Source organism: Zootoca vivipara, chromosome 6 (assembly GCF_965207765.1).
Source record: "Zootoca vivipara chromosome 6, rZooViv2.hap1.1, whole genome shotgun sequence".
Lineage (NCBI taxonomy): Eukaryota > Metazoa > Chordata > Lepidosauria > Squamata > Lacertidae > Zootoca > Zootoca vivipara.
In genome coordinates this window covers 53,309,229-53,322,486 of record NC_142589.1, presented here as the reverse complement: position 1 = coordinate 53,322,486, position 13,258 = coordinate 53,309,229, and the positions used below count along the sequence as shown (strand labels likewise).

The 13,258-nt window shown below is 46.4% G+C and overlaps 1 protein-coding gene across 1 annotated transcript in view; it reads right to left on the bottom strand.

Annotated features, from left to right (window-relative positions):
- The window catches only part of GRIK3 (glutamate ionotropic receptor kainate type subunit 3), a 181,760-nt gene that overhangs the window by 54,209 nt on the left and 114,293 nt on the right, over window positions 1–13,258 (bottom strand). The window contains exons 4-5 of the mRNA XM_088671315.1: window positions 10,746–10,927; window positions 2,935–2,988 (exon numbers count right to left, since the gene is read on the bottom strand). Coding sequence (XP_088527441.1) covers window positions 2,935–2,988; window positions 10,746–10,927 — 236 coding nt within the window. The remainder of the gene's footprint in view (window positions 1–2,934; window positions 2,989–10,745; window positions 10,928–13,258) is intronic.

Genomic DNA, 13,258 nt, shown 5'->3' with positions numbered 1-13,258 from the left:
AATGAGATTCTGCATATGCTCAGCCAGCAGTCAATGGACCAGGCACTTAAAGCTAGCTTGTATTGATTGCTGTGGAACTACATGAGCTGGTTAAATGGCATGTGATTTATAAAACAAGGTTCTGCTGCATGAATGAGCAAACTGGGTGTGCGTGTCTAGGGCAGGGTGCTGAACCATCCACATTCACTGCATGATCAACCATACATGTGGCCCCAAACCACAATTCCCTGGAAGCAACTTGATGGTACTGGTACATGTGGACCCAGCACATGATCATTTAGGAAAGAGCTGCAGGAAAGCTGGTGAGCTTTTTCTGAATGTAAATGGAAATGATTGAAAATGCTGAGCCATCTCTAATCACAGCCAATGCTGATACCAGCTGCCACATTTCTTTAAGGCACATGTGCACTATCAGAAGGAAAATACAGAGGCTGAAACATCAGGGCTTCCAGGCAGGTCTATATCCAAAGCTGTTTGCATTTTGTGGCTAGTCATTGGTTGTTGCTTCCATTTTTGTATTGCCTTCTGTTGGATCACAATCCATTTTCTCATTCCACAAAGCATGAATCAAAAATCTTAACAGGGTCACATAAATATTTTGATTAAAAGCTGCACATTTCAAAAGTTCACAAACAACATATTCTAGTTCTTTTATTTCCGAATTTTTTTATTTCCTTCTGTTCTCACGATTTCACCTGATACTTCTTCCATCCTAACAGCTATTAATAAATTAATTACCATTTCATGATACTTTGCTGTCAAGAGTATCTCTTGCACATCCCCAAAGGATTGCATTTTTTTTGTCTGTGACTATGGGACATAAATAGTCACAACAATGAGCAGTTGCTTGAGGCAGGTCCCATCTGCGCTGTACATTTAAAGCAGTACAATGCAGTACAAACAGTCAGACTCAGGATGAAACTCTGCAAGGCTACACCCCAGCATCCCCCAAACTGGTGCCCTCCAAAAGTTTTGGACTACAGCTCCCATTAGTCCCAGTATCCTATGGCTGTACTGGCTGAGGCTGATGGCTTATAGTCCAAAACAGCTGGAGGGCCCCAGCTTAGTGAAGGCTGCTCTACATTTTCAACGTTTCTGTTTGGTAGGAACAGTTGCTCCCTTACCTTTGTCTAATGCCGACCTGTATCGCTTGCAGAGTCCACTGGGGACCTTTTAGAGAAACACAACAGACTAATTCCATCACCCCTCCCAGGGGCCTCTTATGGCAGAAATGGCAGCTCCAAAGAGAACAGAGCCTGGAGCAGAAGCAGCTTAAAATATCTGTCCCACGATACAGCTGTTATTTCAGGCAAGTGGCACTAATTGTAATTGCTTATCTATTAATTTATTATAATTCTTTCTTGCTCTCTCCTCCTCCCACACACTCCTTCTTCATCTTCACCTCCAGGCTTGTACTTGTGTGCAAAAAAGTTCACAAGACTCAGTTGGGCCTGATTAATAGGAGGTTATCAGAGAGTTGCAAGAAGCTGTTGCAAATAGATAACGGGGGCAGCAGTAATTAAAATGTCTTTTCATTTTGGTGGAAGGATGGATTTTTTTTAAAAAATGTGGATGTTTCCAGGCATATGATGGGGTGGGTGGGTTGCTATCTGGTTCGGTGACATGGTCTGAGGGTGTGTAGAACATCATTCTTGCTAAAACTAAGCAGGTCTGGGGGTCTGTCCAGGACCTGGATAGAAGGCAATTCAGGAAGGAATTCCAGGTGTGTGGCCTTGAGTTCCATGACAGCAGGGGAGGAGTTTATTAAAGAAATGAAGAGGGGAGAGAGCAAGATGGCAGGCAGAGGCCAGGATTTCCCACCTGCTCTACAGTGAGCTTGCTCTGCACACCTCAAAACACACACACACACACACACACACACACACACACACACACACACACAGCTCCTCATCTGTGCTATCAGAAGAGACACTCGCTTGGAGGTCTCCAAGTTCTTCCCCAAGTTGGTGAGACTCATTTGACATCAGCACAAAACCGAGCCTTCTGTTATTTGCCCACTCCAATGGAAGGGAGCCAAGGGACGCAGGTGGCGCTGTGGGTTAAACCACTGAGCCTAGGGCTTGCTGATCAGAAGATCGGTGGTTTGAATCCCTGCGACGGGGTGAGCTCCCGTTGCTCAGTCCCAGCTCCTGCCAACCTAGCAGTTCGAAAGCACGTCAAAGTGCAAGTAGATAAATAGGCACTACTCCAGCGGGAAGGTAAACGGCATTTCCGTGAGCTGCTCTGGTTCGCCAGAAGTGGCTTTGTCATGCTGGCCACATGACCTGCAAGCTGCACGCTGGCTCCCTAAGCCAATAACACGAGATGAGCGCCGCAACCCCAGAGTCGGTCACGACTGGACCTAATGGTCAGGGGTCCCTTTACCTTTATGGAAGGGAGCTGGGTATGTTTAGCTTGGAGAAGAGATGAGTGAGAGGTGATATCTGAAGGTCTGCCATATGAAGAATTAAGCAAGTTCGTTTTCTGCTGCTCCGGGGGGTAGTACCTGAACCAATGGGCGCAAGTTACGATAAAGAAGATTCCAACCCAACATTAGGAAAAAAATTCTCGTAGTAAGAGCTAGTCACCCTCCTGCCTTCCTCATAAGGCTTGGTTTCCTGACCTTTGATAATCTTGGTTGCCCTCCTCTACACACCTTCTTGCTTGTCAATATCCTTCTTAAATTGTGGTGCTCAGAACTGGACACAAGACTCCAGGTGGGGTCTGACCAAGGCAGAAAAGAGCAGTGCTATTAATTCCTTTGATCTGGACACTACTGTTCTTTTCTCTCTCTTTTTTTTTAAAAAAGGTTCTTCCTAACTCTAACTTAGCTGGTGCAGTTTGAGCCAGAGAGCAGGTAACCCCACCTCCCCCTTTGGGGATACCAATAAAGGGCAGTGCGGCAGGTGTGTGTGTGCGGTCAAGATACTTTACCAGTGTGGTGAAGATAAAGTGGTAATACTCCGTCATCATTCCCATTGCCATGGCCTAAGAAGAAAGCAAATGAAAAGTGAATTAAAAAGACAGCATGTGAATTTGTAACAGAATGGATGAGCCCACAGAGCCTTGCAGGAAATAGGTTTAGCAGCTTCAGTGGCTGACTTGGGTACTCTGGCACCCCGTGCAAGGCCAAAATTTGACACACACACACACACACACACACACACACACTCATGTTACCTTCTCAAAGGCAGGTTTTGGGAAGGAGATGCTGCCTTACCAAAGGAAGGTAAGGAGGCATTGGGCTTTGTGAAGGAGGCTGGGAAAGCATCGACTAGGCTTTGGGAAGAAGGCAGGAGGACTCTAGGACTCTATCAGATTCTCATGCCTCCATTCCAAAGCCCAGTGCCTCACTTACTGAGCTTTGAGGTGGTGCCCCCTGGCTCATTGCCCAGTGTGTGCGCACTGCTCGCACAGCCCAAAATCTGCCTCTGGAAGCTTTAACACATTGGTGACTGGGAATGCAGGGTCTCAAGGCCCAAGACAACTAATGAGTTCCCTTTTGTCACAGGGCATTCAATGCTGGGACTCACAGCAACAGAACCTTAAAAACCCTGAGCCCCACTTGTTGGCAATCCAACCTCCCAGGTTTGGCTACTGACTCACTCACAAGAACATAAGAAGAGACAATGGCCCATCTAGCCAGCATCCTATTCTCACAGTGGCCAACCAGGCATCCCAAAGGGAAGCCCACAAGCAGGATTCAAGCACAAGAGTACTTTCCCAGCAACTGGTATTTAGAGCCATTGCTCCCTCCAGCTGTGGAGGCAGAGCATAGCCATCATGGCTAGTAGCTGTTGATAGTCCTCTCCTCTATGAATTTGTCTAATTCTCTTTTAAAGCCACCCAAGCTGGTGGCCATCACAGCCTCCCGTGGGAGGGAATTCTATACTTTATGCACTGTGCGAAAATGTCCTGAATCTTCCAGCCTTCAGCATCGTTGGATGTCCACGAGTTCAGACTGAACTTAGTTGCCACCTCTGTCAGGCCTGCCTATATCCTAGAATTCTGAACAAGTGTGGTCCTCCTGGGTGCTAGATTCCACTTTCCTGAGAATTTCAACTTCCTTTTAAAATGCTTCTAGCAGAAAGTGTTTCACCTCTGGGCATGAGTAAGTGCCTTGATGAGTCATTTGCCCCAGCAGTGCACTCTGTGGATTCACTGTTCAGAATTCAGTGTTCAATTAAAATAGATGCTTTGCTAGGTTTATTTAAAGATTCCCAGGACCAGTTTTATATATTATGTTTTCAATAGCAGCTGCCAGAATGGAGAGAGCTAAACATTGGAATACCCTAAATCACCTTTGCCAACCTCGCACCCTCCAGATGTCTTGGACATCAACTCCCATCAACTCCAGCCAGCACTGCCATATGATGCCAGGGCTTATGGGAGTTGTAGTTCAACACATCGGGGGGGGGGGAGAGATTGGCAAAGTCTGCCCTAGATGAATGTTGCAATTCAATTTGCAAAGATCTGGAAAATAGCTTGGGGGGGGCAGGGGGACGGGAAGCAATGAGCAGATCAGAGTCAGCTCACAGGAAAATTATTAAGTGCTTTCTGGAAACGTGGTTACCATTTGTCACATAGGTCAATAAAGGAGGGTCCCAAACCCAGCCCCCATTCCCACACATGTCTGTTGGGAGTGATATCCTCACCTGATTTATAACACAGCTATTCTGTTAAATGCTTCCTGGACAAGCTATTATCTATCAGGCAGACATGAAGAATGAAAATTGAACTCTTCAGTATTTGTTTAACATTTGTTGTTCATCCTGTAATGTATCTTTTTACAGACTATCTATCTATCTATCTATCTATCTATCTATCTATCTATCTATCTATCTATCTATCTTACTGGATCCTCTGGTTTGTCCTGCCAGTTGTGGTCTTGGTCAAGGGCTACAGTTCTGGCACAAGGTCAGTTTGAAATAAATATCCCCCAAGAGGAGCTGCCTGATAGACCCACCAGAATTAGCCCAGCTACTTAAAGATGTGCTATGGAGACCAACTCATGGATTTTGTTTTATACTCTCTCCCTTTCCAACACATTTTTTCTGAGCTAAGATGACTGCAAAGGTACAAAGTCTATATATACATACCTCCCCCAATAAATCCCAAGCTTCATAGAAAGTGTGATGAAAGGAAAGAAGCTTTCAACTTGTTAGATCTGAATTAGCTTTGATTCCCTCTGTTTTGTGTGGGCCTTTAACATGCACCCTCACACACACACAGCTGATTAAGTAATAAACAACCGGGAGTGGACCCCTCAGTCGTCAGAAGGAGGATTGCATCCAGTGCTTGGAAACTCTAATTAGAAATATTTCAATGGTCAAATTAAATTGCAGAGGTAAGTGTGTGGTTGGGAGTTGAAGAGGGTGAGCGGGGATGGGAACACAAAAGCTGTTCTCCTGTATTTGTCAATGACATCAAATCAATTATTACAAATTGAAAGTGCCTGGCAGGTTGCTGAAAATGCTGCCTATATAGCCTGGGAAGGAACGTTGCTGCTGGCGCCCACAAGAAGATTCAGCGTTTCCAAGGAGGAGAGGGATGGAGCTTAATGGGTGGATTGGAATCAAGAGCCATCACTGCAGTGGCTAGCAAGAAAAGGTTGCTGCAGAAAAGCCCCCCCCCCCAAATGCAGCACATCTACAGCAATGCTGATGATTTGTGCAGCAGAGGATGGACAACCCACCATCTGACGATGGTGGTGCTGACAGACTCGTTTTAAAGAAATCTTAGTGACTGCTTGTGAAATCATGCAGTTTTATTCTGAAAGAAGCTACAACAGAATTTTCCTGGATCAGCACACCCTGGATCCGGTCAGAACTAGGGGCAGGGGGAGGCGTGTGCAGGAAGGGGGCCAGGATAGAAGAGAGTGGCTGGGGGTTGCCAAGAGGCTTGGGAGGAGTTCCCATAAGAATGTAATATGATAATAGCCCACTGGATCAGGTCAAAGGCCCATTTAGTCCAGTATCCTCTTCTCACAGTGGCCAACCAAATACCTCTGATAAACCTGCAAATTGGACCTGAGCACAAAAGCACTCGCCCTTCCTGTGGTATTCAGATGCATTGCTGCCTTCGACCATGAAGGCAGTGCATAGCGTCTATCATGGCTAGTAGTCACTGATATCCTTTTCCTCCGTGAATTTACCAAATCCTCTTTTAAAGCAACCCAAGTTGGCAGCCATCACAAACTCCTGTGGGGAGTGAGGTCCATAGTTTAACTCAGTGCTGTGTGAAGAAGTCCTTTCTTTTATCTGTCCTGAATCTTCCAACATTCAGCTTTGTTGGAATGTTCATGAGTTCTAGTATTATGAGAGAGGGAGGAGAACTTTTCTCTATCCATGCCATGCATAATTTTATAAACTTATTTTATGAGAAGCTGGTAAAATGTGGGCTGGATGAGGTAACTGTTAGGTGGATTTGCAGCTGGTTGACAGACCAAACCCAAAGAGTACTCATTAATGGTTCACCGTCATTCTTGGGGGAAAGTGACAAGTGGGTTGCCATAGGGTTTTGTTCTGGGCCCATTGTTTAATGTCTTTCTAAATGACTTGGATGAAGAAATTGAGGGGGTGCTCATCAGATTTCCAGATGACACCAAACTGGGAGGGATAGCTAGTGCCACAGAAGACAGGATCGGAATTCAAGATGACATTAACAGATTGGAAGACTTTTGCCCAAACCAGTAAAATGAATGTCAAAAGGGACAAATGCAGGGTTCTACATTTATGTAGGAAGAACCAGCTGCACAAATATAAGATGTGGGGCATTTGGATTTCCAGTAGTACGTGCGAAAAGGATCCAGCTTAACAGGAATCAGTTGTGATGAGTCAACAGTGTGATGCAGCAGCAAAAGAAACTAATGCTATTCCTGGCTCCATCAACAGAGGTACAGTGTCTCAGTCAAGGGAACTAATAGTACCGCTCTATTCTATCTTGGTCAGACCACACCTGGAATACCATGTTCAGTTCTGGGCACCACCATTTTAGAAGAATATTGACAAGCTGGGACACATGTAGATGGTAGCCAAGATGGTCAAGGGTCTGGAAACCAAGATTTATGATGAACGGTTGAGGGAGTTTGGTATGTGTTTAGCCTGGAGAAGAGGAGACTAAGAGGTGATAGGATAGCCATCTTCAAATATCTAAAGGGCTGTCACATGAAAGATGGAGGAAGCTTGCTTTCTGCTGCTTCAGAGGGCAGGAGCTGAGCCAATGGATTCAAGTTATAAGAAGGAAGTCTCCAACTAAATATCAGAAAGACCTTTCTGGTGGTAAGAGCTGTATTAGAGTGGAGTGGACTCCCTCGGAAGGGGGTCGAAGGATGTTTTTAAGCAGGGGCTGGCCATCTGTCAGAGATGCTTTAGTTGTGATTCCTGCATTGCAAAGAGTTGGACTAGATAACCCTTGATAGCCTTTTCAGCTTTACAATTTTATGATTCTATGAGTGCTAGGACAAGGCTGTTGGCTGGAACCTGACAGTTGAGATGGGCAGAGGAGGAGACGGACAGAAGGGTGAAAGTCTGGAGATGGTAAGATAAAGGGAGGCATGAAGATTGTTAGAAGAGGGGGAACACTCTTGCTTAGCCTTGCTGGGCTGAGAGTTCCAGCTGAGAGGCTGAAAATGGTGCACAGAGGCCAAAGATGCTGCAGCAGCAAGGATGCTGGCACTCCAGGCATTGATTCAGCCAACCCCCACCCTCTCCTGATGCAGGTTTATTGTAAGCCAAGTTCCCAGATTGCTTCTGCTAAGTGGAAAGGCAGGAGCCAGGGTGTTAGCCTGAAGAAGGGTCCCTCCACAACCACACACAGTCCTCTCTTCGTTTGCCATACCTCTGAACTGCTGTCACTGAAAGCAGGTGTTCAAGGATGCTACAATTTCCAGCCTGACTGACAGCATCCTCCCCCTCCCGTCCCGCCACTCTCTAGCCAGAGGGCCTCCTGGTTTTGTGCTGCTTCTGCTGAAATTACTAGGGCAGAATTTCGCTTGGAGGGACAATGGAGCAGTTTGCAGAGAAGTAGGAAACTGGGGACACTGGGAGGGAGGGAGGGAAGGAGGGAGGGAGGGAAGGAAGGAAGGAGGGAAACCACAGAGCACAGCAGAGAGTCTGCTATACCACTGTTTTCCTTTCCATCCTTTATCTGACCAGGATGTCACTGCTGGTGGGGGCGAGACCCAAGAGGTCTGATTTCTGAATCAGTGATGCAGAGGGAAGGGACCAGCCATATGACTCTAACATGCGCTGAAGTGTCAGCTGACTACACTGAGGCTAATCTGGGCATGGGGTGAGCTGGTCATGCAAGGTTAGACTTGTTCAGCATGCCTCTCTCTTTAAAGAGGCCACTCACGGCCAACTCCAGAGAGCCTTAATGGAGGTGCAGTCCTGTAACATCTGCACACATCACCGAATTGGGACTCAGGAGTAAGAGACGGGGTTTGATGCCTCTGGTGTTACTCCTCAGTATACCATTAAGGTGAACTAGGATAGGAACAGAAAGACCAAAACTCTGGTGGTGGCAATTCCAAATGTCCCCTTAGCTGAATTGGTGGCTATTATTACTATGACTATTATTATTTATTGCATTTATATCCCACCTTTTTCTCCAAGAAGCTCAAGGTATCCTATATGGTTCTCCCCCTGCTCATCTAATCCACACAACAACCCTGTGAGGTAGGTGAGGCTGAGAGTCAGTGACTGGCCCAAGGTCACCCAAGGAGCTTCAGGGCGAAGTGGGAATTTGAACCCTGGTCTCGAGCTCCCTGGAGAAAAAAAGGTGGGATATAAATGCAATAAATTAATAAAATGTCAAACTGAGGAAGTAGCTCCCTCCCTCCTGTAAAATAGTTCATAGTTCCAAATGAATGCTACATTCGGGGGATTACCCCCACACCGTTTGCATATGCTCAAGAGCACCCTAGCTATCCTATAAGTGAAAAATAATAATAATCCATCCACTATCAGCCTGTTCTGTGGAGAAGAGGCAGAAGGAGCCACTGCCTTGAAAAGACATAAACTAGCAGGCGCTGCAGGATATATCAATGCAAACACATTAAAGTGCCACTTTGCAGTATCTTCCAATTTGTATGGAGCCACAGGCAAGCTCTGCACATTCCCCAACTGCCTGTGTCCTGGAAGGACCACACAGGATTTTCCCAGGCTGTGCTGCTCCTCCCCCTGCTCCCTCTCCCCACCCCTCAGAGTCCTTCCGTCATGAATGGAGCAGACGGGCACAATGAACGATAACAGAACTGCCTAATAAAGGAAGAGTGCCCAGCACAGCCGGCACATGAATATCAGAGGAGGCAGGAGATGTCAGTTCTGGTCACCCATTCGCAGAATGATCCCTCCCGGGCCAAAATCTCACAGTAATTTTGGAGCAGCAGCACAGAGTTGCAGAAGAAGGGAGGTCACCAAAGGCCCAGCCAGGCCATTCGGGAGACAGCCGACCTCAAGCATTATGCTCTCTTTTGCATGGCAAGACCCTGAAAAATTCTGCCCTGTACATTAATAGTTTTAATAGAGTAACAGCAAGCAAACAATTCCCCTCCCCCGGGTCTTTGCCCCCCTCCAGACAGAATTCAGATGTTTGAATTAAAGCTTATCTTAGCGGAGCCTTGCATCCAAAGATTTGGCTGGTTGCTTTGAACCCAGCTCCCTGCCTCCCATGACTGAGGCCTTATCCACACTTACCTTTTGCCTCTCTCTTTCCAGGCACAGGTCCACATTTTAAAGCTGTGTGTCCAAGCACTCTTTAAAGCTGAATTGGAGCAAACAGCAATTTGGGTTTTCTGCAGGTTGCCATTTCTCTGATTGAGCTTTAAAGACCGAGTTTTCTCAGGGAAAGCTCTGGTGCAAAAAAGAGAGACCGTCCCATTTTTATTGTAGGTAAAGGTAAAAGACCCCTGGACGGTTAAAGTCCAGTCAAAGGGTTGCGGCACTCATCTTGCTTTTCAGGCCAAGGGAGCTGGTGTTTGTTCACAGACAGCTTTCCGAGTCATGTGGCCAGCATGACTAAACCACTTCTGGTGCAATGGAACACCATAATGAAAACCAGAGCACACAGAAATGCCGATTACCTTCCTGCCGCAGCCATACCTATTTATCTACTTGCACTGGCATGCTTTCAAACTGCTAGGTTGGCAGGAGCTGGGACAGAGCAATGGGAGCTCACCCTGTCGCGGGGATTCAAACTGTTGACCTTCTGATCGGCAAGTCCAAAAGGCTTAGACCACAGTGCCACCTACATCCCTTAATTGTATGTAAGCCACTTTGGGAGCCATTCTGGTTGAAAATCGGGGTACTAAGTCTTGAAGGAAAGTAAGTAATCTGGTTGGCCACTGCAAGAACAGGATACTGGTCCAGGTGGCCTGATCCAGCAGGGTTGTTGTGTTGTGTTTTGTTTTGTTTTACTGTTCCTCACTCATATTCACCCCTGTTCTTTTATACTGCCCTCCTCCTTTGTATGGCTTGTCCTGGCCCCACCCATCCAGGCTCTGGACACCGCATAATACTGGCATTCTCTAAGGCAGTGGATCCCAAACTCTGCCCCCACTCAACAAAAAACACTTGAAATTTTCTGAGGGTCTTAGCAGACCACTGAATAGTGTAGCAATTGCAACGCACAGTGCAAGATGCTTTGTGGTTTTTAATTGCAGGTGGTCTGCTTGAATGGAGCTCTTAGATCACAGCCTGGACACACCGGCCCAGAAGCACCCCCCACCCACCCAATGGGCCCACCTGCTTGAGGATGTGGACAGCCATGGTGTGGGTGCAATCAAAGATGATCCGGAACTCCCGGCCCCGCTTCATTTCCTTGAGCAAGGGGCGTGTGTCATCTGTGTCGAGGGGCAGCTGACGGATTTTCAAGCGGATGTTGTATCTCGACGGGGCCATGATCAGCTCTTGCAGCCGGATGAGGCCTTGGAGAGAGCATGGACAACCACAAAACACCAGACTCAGTTGAAGACAGGTTTCAAGCCCAGGCAATGACCCATCTCCAGAAAGCAAAGCTAATGGCTGCACCATCTTGGGTAATGGTGAAGGACTTGTAGAAGCTCCAAAGGAGAGGAACTTCTCCCCATTATGGCGCTACTTTTAACAAGAAACCCACTTGTGAAGGGATCCTTTGCCTTGTCTCCCCACACCTTAACAGTATTTTACAGCTCAGTCAATAGAAGGCCCCAAATCTTCTCCTGCCCACTCCACCCCTTTGCCAAGACCACAGGGGTAAGACCACTTTGTGTCGGTGGCTGAATCAGTAGCTCCCTCTGCTAGTCCACTTGTAGGGAAAATTGGATGGGGCTGTAGCTCAATTGTGGTTCAACCTCCACTCCTCGAAGTAGAGTTTTAAAGGGCATGTGGGAAACAGCTGAAAAGGGGGTGCCACAAATACACAAGTGCTCAGAGCACACACACACCAAATGGTCATAAGCTGAGGCCACTTTCCCCTGGAATGTGAGGTGTTTACACAGAAGTATCCAAGGGGTTCAGGTGGTAAGCAAACTTGTATGCCATCCCACCTGTGGAGTCTCCCCTGACACGAAGGCCTGCTTTTTGGTGTTTTCACATTGCTGGCATACAGAGTATACTCTTCGTAGTGGCCTCAACAACTCAGCCATTTGAATTATCTCTTTGGAGTTTAAAATCCCTTTAGGTAACCTTGAAACATCTCAAGCTCATAGGAGCATCCTCTGGATTCGGCATGAGCGCCACACATCTCATGGTGGAAAATCTCTCTGTGCACACAGAGCCACAGTCAGCCACCTTCTCAAGGTCAAGTGGAATTGAAACTTTGGACAAATTGACTTCTTAGGGGTAATTAATTCCATTATGGAAAAGCATTGGCCTGCTGCTTGCAATTATGATATTGCAGGAGCCAGAAACCCTCTGCCTTAAAAAAAAAACAAGACAAACCAACAAAATACTTTCCAACTGACGTAACGCGTCACTCTGGATGGGGAGACTGAATTGAAACACATGCATATTCAGAGCTGTGTGCTTGTGTCTCTAACACAAGGAAGGGAGGGTGTCCTTGTGAGTGTGAATGAGCAGCATATAACTTAGGAGGCGGCCATTCTGAGTTGTAAGGGTGCCCTGATTATACTCTTCCCAGAGATATTTGTGTTGTGTTAATTGAGCAGGTATTCACTGAGGGTAACACTCGATGCTTTGCACACATAATTTATTAATTTATTTTAGTATATTTCTGGGCCGCCTTTCCAGATAATGCCCATCCAAGGTGGACTGAGACAATAAAGACTATAAAAAGAGGAAATTGGCAAGGCAAAAGCTGAAGCCATTAGATGCCACCAAAAATAAGAGCCAAGAAAGTATACTTAGCAGCCAATAAAACAAGCTGCAGTAACCACGGGTTCCAGCCCAGTTGAGGTATCTAGTTCAATCCAAGCACATCTATCTAAAAGATTTCAGCTCCCGGGAATGGAAAACTATGTTGCCTGGGACCTATGTTGCCTGGGACCTATGTTGCTTGGGACCTTTCCATTCCCGGGAATGGAAAACTATGTTGCCTGGGACCTTGGAAAGTGACCGTCAGGCAGCCCAGACAAAATGGGGCTAGAAAGACTAGCAGCCTGGCTTCGATTAGGGCTTCTTCATATACACATTTGGAAAGATGGCGTATGATAAGCCATTTTCCCAAGAGAGACAGGCCACAGGAAGAGTGCGGGGTGTGGGACATATTTTTTTGACCAGAGAATGATAGAGTGCATGGAAAAAAGAGGGAAAAAACCCGGATAGTCCTATCAGGAGCCAAACAGCTCATTTGTGATTGTCAAGACTTCACAGGCTAGACTGCACATCCTTTGGTGAGGTTCTGTATCAGCCTCTTCCCAAACATGGTGTCCTCTCAAGATGTTTTGGACTGTAGCATGGCCATAATGGCTGGAGACGAAGGGGGCTGTAATTCAACAGATCTGGAGGGCATCAGGTTGGGGAAGGCTGCTCTAAATTCTGCAGCCTACAGCAGTTTGTGAAGACTTGGATTTATGAAGGAAGTTTTTGGTGAAAGTTTTTTTTTTCTTTGCTGGCTTCAAATTTTTGATGCCTGCTTTGGAATTTTATTTTTATGCTTTGATTGTTGTGACTGGTTTCAATTAGGTGGTTCTTTGTTTTTATATGGTTTGCTATCTGATTGGTTAGCTGTGGTGAGCAAGGTGAGGGAAATAAAATGACATTCTGACCACTCTGAAGTGACTTAGAAAATGTCTGAAGATGAATAACTGGGTCAATTT